Source organism: Cebus imitator, unplaced genomic scaffold (genome assembly GCF_001604975.1).
Source record: "Cebus imitator isolate Cc_AM_T3 unplaced genomic scaffold, Cebus_imitator-1.0 Scaffold461, whole genome shotgun sequence".
NCBI lineage: Eukaryota > Metazoa > Chordata > Mammalia > Primates > Cebidae > Cebus > Cebus imitator.
In genome coordinates this window covers 875,924-886,606 of record NW_016107776.1, presented here as the reverse complement: position 1 = coordinate 886,606, position 10,683 = coordinate 875,924, and the positions used below count along the sequence as shown (strand labels likewise).

At 49.1% G+C, this 10,683-nt stretch overlaps 1 protein-coding gene across 1 annotated transcript; it reads right to left on the bottom strand.

The window, feature by feature from the left end:
- Positions 1-3,826: 3,826 nt before the first annotated feature.
- On the bottom strand, positions 3,827-8,811 carry CUNH22orf39 (chromosome unknown C22orf39 homolog). The gene is made up of 3 exons (XM_017512082.2): positions 8,247-8,811; positions 7,950-8,117; positions 3,827-5,050 (listed from the first exon to the last, which is right to left on the bottom strand). Exons 1-3 carry the CDS (start codon positions 8,268-8,270, stop codon positions 4,925-4,927), a joined length of 318 nt encoding a protein of 105 aa, XP_017367571.1. The 5' UTR covers positions 8,271-8,811; the 3' UTR covers positions 3,827-4,924.
- Positions 8,812-10,683: the final 1,872 nt, after the last annotated feature.

Sequence of the window (10,683 nt, the reverse complement as noted above, 5' to 3'; positions counted from 1 at the left end):
AAGAGATCGAGACCATCCTGGTCAACATGGTGAAACCCCGTCTCTACTAAAAATACAAAAAATTAGCTGGGCATGGTGGCACGTGCCTGTAATCCCAGCGACTCAAGAGGCTGAGGCAGGAGAATTGCCTGAACCTAGGAGGCGGAGGTTGCGGTGAGCCGAGATCGCGCCATTGCACTCCAGCCTGGGTAACAAGAGCGAAACTCCATCTCAAAAAACAAACAAACAAAAAAAAACCACTTTTATTTAAAAAAAAACCTCATCAGTCCCAGATAAAGATGTTGCCTAAGGAGTCTAAGTCCTTTGGTCCCACCTGAGCCAAATGCTGAATGGAACCACTTTTCATGACCTCCTCTGCTGCCTGAGGTCCAAGTCATTGCCATTTTTTGCCCATTCTACTGCAGTAGCCCGCTGATCTGTCCACACTGGGTATAGCCACCCCACCCCTTCTCTGCATCAGACTCCTCAGGCTTTGTGGGTCCCTTTCTCCACCTGACAGGAGTTGAGCCTCTTCATCCGGGTCTGGGCTCAGACACTGAGGCCTTCCCCCACCTCCCTGCCCAGGTTAAGTGTCCAGCACAAGTGGTTTTTTTTTTTTTGAGACACAGTTTCACTCTGTCACCCAGGCTGGAGTACAATGGCACAATCTTGGCTCACTGCAACCCCTGCCTCCTGGATTCAAGCGATTCTCCTGCTTCAGCCTCCTGAATAGCTGAGACTACAGGTACGTGCCACCACACCTGGCTAATTTTTTATATTTTCAGTAGAGACGGAGTTTCACCATGTTAGCCAGGATGGTGTTGATCTCCTAAACCCGTGATCTGCCTGCCTTGGCCTCCCAAAATGCTGGGATTACAGGTGTGAGCCACCCCGCCCAGCCGACAGCAGTCCTTTTTAAAACAGTAGGTTTCATCCATTAGGTTGTCAAATCAGTTCAGTAGGTCATGGCCGACAGTTTTGTTTTCAACTTTTTATTTTGAAGTAATTATAGATTCATAGGAGGTTGCATAAGAGGTCATCCAGGGAGGTCCTGCATACACCCTTGCCCCAGCCTACCCCAATGTTAGCACCTTATACACTATATTACAGTGTCAGGTCCCAGAAATTTGACATTGGCACAGTCTAACAGATCATATTCAATTTCGTTATATCTGCACTCCTTTGCATACCTAAGTCTACACAATTTTAATTTCATGTGTAGCCCTGTGTAACCACCACAGTCAAGCTGCACAGATGGTTTTCAACACCACAGGACTCCCTCAGGTGACCCATCCTCCTACCATCCCTAACCTAACCCAGATAACCTTTGTTTCCCATCTCTATAATTACATTTCACCAATATTACATAAATGGAATCATGCTACGTGTTATGTTTTCATGATTGGCTTTTTATGCTGAATAATTTCCTTGAGTTTCATCTGAGTTGCTATGTGTATAGCAGTTACTGAAAATGGCACTATATCACATACCGTATGGATATATATTGTTTTGTATTTCAACAACAAACTGTACCTAACAGTCTATGCGAGATAATAATGTAAAATACTTATTATTTCTGTGGGGTTTTGTCCAAAACATTTATTTTTATTTTTGAAATATTTATTTATTGGGCCGGGCGTGGTGGCTCACGCCCATAATCCCAGCACTTTGGGAGGCCGAGGCGGGTGGATCATGAGGTCAAGAGATCGAGACCCTCCTGGTCAACATGGTGAAATCCTATCTCTACTAAAAATACAAAAAATTAGCTGGGCATGGTGGCACGTGCCTGTAATCCCCGCTACTCAGGAGGCTGAGGCAGGAGAACTGCCTGAGCCCAGGAGGCGGAGGTTGCGGTGAGCCGAGATCGCACCATTGCACTCCGGCCTGGGTAACAAGAGCGAAACTCTGTCTCAAAATATATATATATATATATATATATATATTTATTTATTTATTTAGAGATGGGGTCTTGCTCTGTTGCCCAGGCTGGAGTGCAGTGGCATGATCATAGCCGACTGCAATCTCAAACTCCTATCCTCAAGTGATCCTTCTGGCCTCAGCCTCCCAAGCAGCTGAGATTACAGGTGTGAGCCACCACACCCAGCTCCTGTCTAAAAAATTCAAAAGATACTGCTCTTATTGCAGTATTCATCTTCTTCATACCACCACCAAAAAAAAAATTGTCTAAACTGCTGCAGAAATGATCACCATTTTATTTTTACTTATTTTGAGACAGGATATCACTGTGTCACCCAGGCTGGAGTGCACTGGCACAATCATGGCTCGCTGCAGCCTCAAACTCCTGGGCTCAAGTGATCCTCTGGCCTCAGCCTTTTTTTTTTTTTTTTTTTTTTTTGAGATGGAGTTTCGCTCTTGTTGCCCAGGCTGGAGTGCAATGGCGCGATTTCGGCTCACCGCAACCTCCGCCTCCTGGGTTCAGGCAATTCTCCTGCCTCAGCCTCCTGAGTAGCTGGGATTATAGGCATGCGCCACCATGCCCAGCTGATTTTTTGTATTTTTAGTAGAGACGGGGTTTCACTATGTTGACCAGGATGGTCTCGATCTCTTGACCTTGTGATCCACCCGCCTCGGCCTCCCAAAGTGCTGGGATTACAGGCTTGAGCCACCGCGCCCGGCCTAAGCCTCTCAAGTAGCTGGGACTACAAATGCGTGTACTTTTTGTAGAGATGAGGTCTTGCTATGTTGCCCAGGCTGGTCTCAAATTCCTGAGCTGAAGCAATCCTCCCACTTCAGCCTCTCAAAGTGCTGAGATAATAACCGTGAGCCGCCACACCCAGCCACCATTTTACATTCCTATTTATTGATGTTTAATGCCTGTCTTTCCCCCATACTACAAGAGAAACTCTTTGAAGACAACTTGTCCATTTCAAAGCTGTAAGCCTCAAACCCTGTTCAACATGTGGACACTCAAATGTTGTGAAGGAATTGACACAGGAATAAGTGCAGGAACATCCTGTCCAGGGAGATTATCTGTTGATATGGAACTTGAGTAGTGAAGAAAGGCAAAATATGACAGTCGCACTACAGAGGCAGGACTTAATGCTTTCTAACAGAGCATGCGGCTGCAAACTGTACACCTTGCTAAACAAGCAGGTGGCAGGGAGCATGGCTGTACCGAGGGGAGGCCCTCACAGGCTAGGGTGCTGGCTGGCATGCCCAGGCTTTTGCTGCGCTCTCCAGCCTTGCCCCAGGAACCCGAAGGTAGCTGCTGCAATCCCAGCCATCACATGCAGACTGCAAATTCATTTATTTTTGAGATGGAGTCTCACTCTGTTGGGCAAGCTGGAGTGACCTGGCGTAATCTCAGCTCACTGCAACCTCTGCCTCTTGGGTTCAAGCAATTCTTGTGTCTTAGCCTCCCGAGTAGCTGGGATTACAGGTGGGTGCCACTACACCCAGCTAATTTTTGTATATTTAGTAGAAGTGTAGTTTCACCATGTTGGCCAGGCTGGTCTCGAACTCCTGACCTCAAGTGATCCACCTACCTCAGCCTCCCAAAGTGCTGGGATTACCGCAGACTACAAATTCAGAGCCCCTTCCCTGTGTTTAAGAGTGAGAAAAACCTTGTAGATCTCTAGCAGTCTTCCTCTCTTCCCTCACTGGCTGGAAATGCTCATTATTAAACTAGCCACAGCCAGGCTGGAGGCACCCTGGTTGCCTTTGACACATCAATATTCCCCTGATGATGGGGGAATGCTGGCTCCTCTTTAGATGCTCCTGCTCTTGGGATCCCATGATCCTCCATGGGATCCGCCCTCCACCCACCACCACTGTTCGCAGACACAGAAAGGGGCTCTTAGGGAGCACAGGAGAAAACACACTCAAGCAGGGAAATACTATTCTTTAATGGACACTCTTCTGAAGTGATCGATTATTCTGCCCCAAAGAACAAATTAAAAGATGTTCAACTTGCTGCCTGTGTCCAGGAAGAGAGCAGGGAGGGTGCTGGGCACAGAGCCAGCCTAGCCCTCAGCATCACACAACAGGGCCTGCTGAGGATGCAAAACCATTCTTAGTAATAAAGAGACTTCTTTGAGAAACAGTGTTTTTGGTGGTTCATACATGTTAAAACACCTACAAGAGAGTAAGCATACAAAATTCTAAAACTGTCCAGGTACAACACTGTTATATATGAAATCTAACAAATGTGAATTTAATTTTCAGCTTCTATTTGAAATCAAATGAAATGGCTTTTTATACATTAACGACCAGGGAAACTTTGAGGGAAGGAGTCCTTAATTCCCATGTCTTGGGCTTGGATTTCTTAAGCTGAGTCCACAAACCCTCTTCATGCAAGGTTGTGTGTTCTGAAGCTGTGTGCCATTCCTTAAAAACCAGAGTCTCCAGGGGCCGACGAAGAAGAGCCTGCTGGTGCAGAAGGGCCAGGAAGCCCTGCATGCTCGGCATACCCACCTGCACATGCAGTAGAACTAAGCGAGGGGCTGGAGCGCAGGGTGAGCACTCACAATGCTCACCAAATCAGGACGTGGCAGGCGGTTTCCCAACGACTAGCAAAGGGATTCACAGAGGCACAACTGTTTAGCTACCTCATTATGACCCACCTGTGCAGGGCTACCCTTCAGGAGTTTACCTGAGAACCCTAGACCTCAGGACCGCCATCTCCTATGCTACTGTGCCCAGCCTGACCTGGCTGCTCACAAGTACCTGCCATAATGCTTGGCCTCCTGGGAGCTCTGAAGGAGTGCAACTGTCCAGCAGAGCATCACAGTGTCAGGGCGCCTGGCATGCAGGTAAGGGGTGGGCAAGTAGGGCTAGCAATGTCCTGCTCCATGTTCCAAGCCCAGCAAGAGCTCACAGTGAGCCCCTACACTGTATAGGCTAGTCACAGTCCCCAGGGCTGTGCAACAGCAACTTGAAACAGACCGAGGGAGGAAGCTGCACAGGCCAATGGCAGGGGTGCTTGTCATTCATCCTTCTCCTGCGGCAGAGGGAGATGCCAGTCTGCAGGGGGACTCTGCCTCAGGGCCCACACCAGGATGTGCTTCCGTGCAGCCTGGACTCGTGCCCGCTCGCTCTCACAGAGGGATCGCTGTGCAAATGAGACTCTAGTCACTCCCCAGGGCTCCGAGCACCTCAAGACCCCTGTACCTCCCTTCTCATCACCCTCTGAAACACAGTTGGACAGGCAGGGGCCTATGGTACACACCACTCTGCAGCTCAGCTGCTTCCACCTGTTATACCTCGGTGATTGTTCCATATTAGCACACAGAGATCAGATGATATTTTTCCCACCAGCTACTGTGAAAAACTACTGAACGGATCATCATAATTTGAGGAATATTAAAGTATCTTCTCCTGGGCCTCAGGGCTCAATGGCTTCGGTTGACCTCGTGAGTTTGGGGCAGACTCACCTGCTGAAAATAAGCCTGGGAGTGCTGAGTGGAGAGGAGAGACGAGTCTGAAAGAGCAGCTGTGGGGAGCTGCAGGGAGGAGTATCATAAGAAAGATGGGAGGAAGACAGGGAAGAAATACATGCCCAGGGTACCCTGGAAGGGTGGGAACAGTCAGACCACCCACCTGAGTGGTGCCACAAGTGCCACTCAACCCATCAGCTTCTCTTGGTTACTGTCTCCCAACACAGATACAGGGCAGTGTATCACAACAGGAGTGACCTTTGCTGTGGGCCCTTGGTAGGTATCAGGTGCTGTGTGAGCCTCTTTATACAGATAATTTAATCTGTCTACGTGTCTGTCTTTGTTCAAGCTCTGTTGCCTCAAATAAAATATTTTGATCTTGTCTAGAAAGATATCAGAAATATAGCACAGAATATGAAAGATTCCCAAGCATCCATTCCCGGTGCAGCAGTTAACAGCTTCCCTTTCTGGTCCAAATTTTAGAGCCAACTTACGTTACCCTAATGATGGGAAAGTCTTCTGCCGGCTAGTCTACTTCCTACTTTTTGCATCCAACGATGCACTGTGGGCACCTTTCCATACCCAGCTAGATGACTGACCATTCTTTTCAAAGCGTATCCAGTATTTCACTTGGTGGAAAAAGCTATTTGATCAAATGTAATCTATTAGTGAAATTTAGGTTGTTTTCAGCTTTTGCAGTATCAAAAACATAATGAGCATTCTGAACTTTTAACCACTGTTACCCAATTACTTCCCTAGGATAAAGTTCCAGAAGTAAAACTTAAGGGTCAAAAGTTATGCATCTGACATTTAGATAATCAGAATACCTGACACTCCCACCAACACTGCACAACAACCCAGAATTCTTCAAACCCCTATCAACACTTCCAAATTTCTGTTGGGCAAAACCTGCTCTTATTGTCATTTAGACTTATATACCTGACACCTGCCATTTGTTTTTTTCCTTTTTTTTTGAGCTGGAGCTTTACTCTGTCACCCAGGCTGGAGCGCAGTGGCGCCATCTCAGCTCATTGCATCCTCCACCTCCCAGGTTCAAGTAATTCTCCTGTCTCAGCCTGCCAAGTAGCTGGGATTACAGGCATGCCCCACCATGCCTGGCTAATTTTTGTATTTTTAGTAGAGATGAGGTTTCGCCATGTTGCCAGGCTGGTCTTGAACTCCTGACCTCAGGTAATCTGCCCACCTTGGCCTCCCAAAGCGCTAGGATTACAGGTGTGAGCCACCATGCCCAGGCTTTTTAATCTTTTTTATTATTTTTATAAAGATGGAGTCTCACCATGTTGCCCATGGCTGGTCTCAAACTCCTGGGCTCAAGCGATCCTCTTGCCTTGGCCTCCTAAAGTGCTAAGATTACAGGTGCCCACCACCATGCCAGCTGGCTTTCTTTTTTAATGAATTGTTTCTTTGTGTCCTCTGTCCATTTTTTCATTCTGAAATAATCCCTGTATTTTGTATTGATATGTAAGAGCTCTTTATACACACACGCACATAAATATGCATTAAAGTTATCAATCTCTTGCTATATAGGCTGTCAGCTTTCTCCCATTTTTTTGACCTTCACATATTATGGAATAGTCATCTCTTTTATATAGCAGTCTGGTTTCTACGTTAGTTTCTCTCTTTCAGATCACTGCATACACTTAACAATGCTGAAGTGTTAATCAGTCCTATTGATTCTGATTCTTGGGCACTCCCCATGAGCCTTGCACATTTTGGCTGGCTTCTCTCCATCGTCTCTCCCACAAGGGGTCCATCATAGCACTGTATTCTACAGTGTGGGTGCCAGGAGGGCAAAGACTCTTCTTATCACTCGTGCATCTCCAAAAGCTCCCAGTGTAGTACATATTTGATGGACGAATAAAAAACTAGAACCACCTCCTTACCAGTCTCTCTGCCCCTGTAATATACTCTTTATACCCTAGCAAACAGATTGAACTTTTTTTTTTTTCTTCCCTGAGACAGGTCTCCCTCTGTTGCCCAGGCTGGTGTGCAGTGGTGCCACCATAGCTCACTGCAGCTTTGAACTCCTGGGCTTAGGCGATCCTCCCGCCTCACCCCCAGGTATCTGGGACCACAGGTGTACGCCACCACACTTTGCTAACAGACTGATCTTTTAAAGATATAAATCAAATTATGCTTCCCAGCACACTTTAAACTCCCTATCAAGGCCCACCAGGTCCCTGGGGTACCGTTCTCCAACAATCCACCCGCCCTCTGCTCCAGGAACCCAGGCCTTCTCTGTTTCTCAGCGGTGTCTACTGGGGCTGGATGAAGGATGGCTCCTGGTCACACAGGACTCAGCGACATCAACTCCAGCACAGGCCAGCTAACGACCCTAACATTCGCTGCACCCTCCTCACAGGCCTTGTTAGTGCCCTCTGAAGGTCCTGCTGATATGCTAATTTACACAATCTCTCAACAGAAAGGAAGCAGGAGGAGGGTAGGGACCCCGACAGTCCTAGGCTCCGCGGCGGAGCCTGGGGCGTGGAGGGGTAGGGAAAGATGGGCCCTGCAAGGCGCTCCCGAGCGCCGCCCCGCTCCCTCCCGGCGCACCTGGGCCTCGGCGCTCCGGCGCTCCTCCCAGTCGCGGCAGCTGGCCAGGTCGCGCCGCCACTGTTCGCAGGCGGGCCGCTCGCCGTGGACGTAGTAGTGGTGCAGGAAGTGCCTGGCGCTGCGGCAGAGATTCCACTCGGCGCGGTAGGCCTCGCAGGGGCGCGGCGGCTGCAGCAAGGGGGGACACCTGAGCTGGACCCGGCGGCCGCGCCCCATGCCCTACGCCCCACGCCCCGAGCCTGTCCTGTTCCCTCCCTCCGGAAAGCCCCGGTGGTCCCCGCTTCCGAGCACACTGACCTGCCAGCTGCTGCACTCGGCCATGTCCGGGCGACCTGCGCGCCAAGCCCGCCCCCTCAGTCCGCCAGCCAATGAAGAATGAAGAAATTGGCCATGGTGTTCAACTGACAGAACTAATGAGCACCGACGTGTTCAATTACATCCTCGCCCCGCCTCTTCGAGAAGCGCCAACACGCAGGACGAGCAGCCAATAGCAACAGAGAGCGGCTGCGGCGCGCGCAAGGCAGGGTAGCAGGTTAAGTCCGAGGTTAGGCCTGGCGCCTGCGGGGCCTGCGGGGCCAACGCGACAGCAGCCATTCACCCCAGGCCGGGAGGGCATCCCGGGCCGCGCAGCCACCTTACGTCAGCCACCTCTAAAACTTCACGGCTCTGGCCAGTTCTTTTCAGCAGCTTTATGAGATTTTTTCAAATCTCAACAATCCGGTTTATTTTCAAAAGTTCATATTGAGCATCAAGTTGGGGCAGCGAACCTCCCAGGTCTACAGCTCCAGCGGTCCCACCTTAGCAACCGTCCACTTAGGATGGAGGTAAACTCGCAAAGTAACCGAGGTTGGTTGGGCATGACGTGTGTTGGGGCAGTGGTACATCTAGGGCTGGATACCCTCCCCAAGGAACGCAGGCTTGAAGTGGAGGCTGAGAAGATCGGAGCCCGGGCTACGGCACGTCAAAGGCGGTGTGTAGCACGGGTAGGAGTGGGTTGGATATCTATAGGCTGTCTTCTAAGGGTGCAGGAGGCATGGAACATTTACCTTATTTATTTTTCCAGACACGGTCTTGCCGTGTCACTCAGGCTGACCTGCAGTGGTGTGGCGTGATCATGGCTCACTGCAACCTTGAACTCCTGGACTCTAAATATCTGGGACCACAAGCATGCACTGCCTCACCAGGCTAATTTTTTTTTTTTGGTAAAGATGGGGTCTTGCTGAGTTACCCAGGCTAGTTTGGCCTCGAGTGATCCTCTCACTTTGGCCTCCCAAAGTGCTAGGATTAGCACCCACCTGGCTGGAACATTTATACAAAGCAATGCACAAGAGGCAACAAAGGCAAAAGGAGGCTGGTGGGCTTGGACAAACGCCCTGCAATACCTATGCAGAGGTTCTCCCACTTCAGTGATACAAATCCTATACTGAGGAACCAGTTGCTGGGCAGTCGCAGGAATGACACTGGGACAGACTCCCTGGTGGTGGATCATAAAGCTGCAGTTTTACCAGGGGTCCTGCTGTTGAGGCAGCTGGTTCAAGGACCCAAGCCCAAAGAAGACATTGAGAGGATGGCTGCAGGCCAGGGCGTAGGAGTAATGACCAGGATCAGTGCACCAACTGGCCCCACTGTGTCATTAAAATGCCCTGCAATGGAATCCATCCTAGTCCAGGCAGGGGAGTGTGCCTCCAGCAAACGACCAGGCGTTTCGCTGCATATGCAGCAGGTGTTCCTTAGTGAAGACAGAAGCCCAGAGCCAGAGGTACTGTAACATTCTTCATTATGCATGAAATGACAAGTTTGTTAGCTGATGTGATCCTGCAGATGAATCTACCCACCAAGGAGGGTTTCTTCTTCTGCTAGTAAAACTAAGACCTTGCCACTAGGTCAGGTAAGTCCCCACAGTGCTCACACCTTCCAAAACCACACCTGTTTCCAGTGGTGATGGTTTGTGCCACAGGCCAAGTCCTGAACATCATGATGCTCAGACACTCTTCACTGAAGATGTGGACAGACCCTGGGGCCACCATCCTCTCCTCTCTGGGGTGTTGGAGGAGCCCTGACGAGAACAGGACCCCCATGCCTAGAAGTAGGGTGAGCCCTGGCTCATGGGGGCCCCTGCTGGGCTTGGCCATTGCCACCTAGGGATCAGGCAGCCTTGTTTCTTCCTACTTTCTCCAGAAGAGAAAACTTTTCTAATGGTGAGATGGCGCACAGGGCACCTGCCATCAGGCCTTCCTTCAGTCCTGGTCAGAGGCCCAACCACCAGTCTGTCTTAGTACCTAATCAAACATTTAGATTTAGGCTTTAGATATTGCCTGTTTTTACTTGAGATTCTTGACTTAGAATTATTCCCAATGGGGCCAGGTGCAGTGGCTCATGGGAACAAATTAAAAATAATCAGATTAGCATGTCAAAAGATCTCACGTTATAGAAAGTGAAGATCTAAGACCAAATAAATACTGATCAAAAATAAAGACAGGCCAGCAGAGGCTTGGATGATTTAATAAATTAAAATTGGGAGTGGGGGAGTAGGATAGAAGGAAAAAGAGGAACATCTCTTTAGCATTTGTGCATTCTAACATTCACTTGTTTGCTTCTCCATGGAGTTGTTTCACTATGAACAGGTTCACTAAGGAGCCACTTATGTCCATATGAAATGAGAATAAAAGTGCAAACTCTTTCAGATCAAGTTCTTCTGAGAAGTGGTGCTTTTGATTTTTTTTTTTTTTTTTTT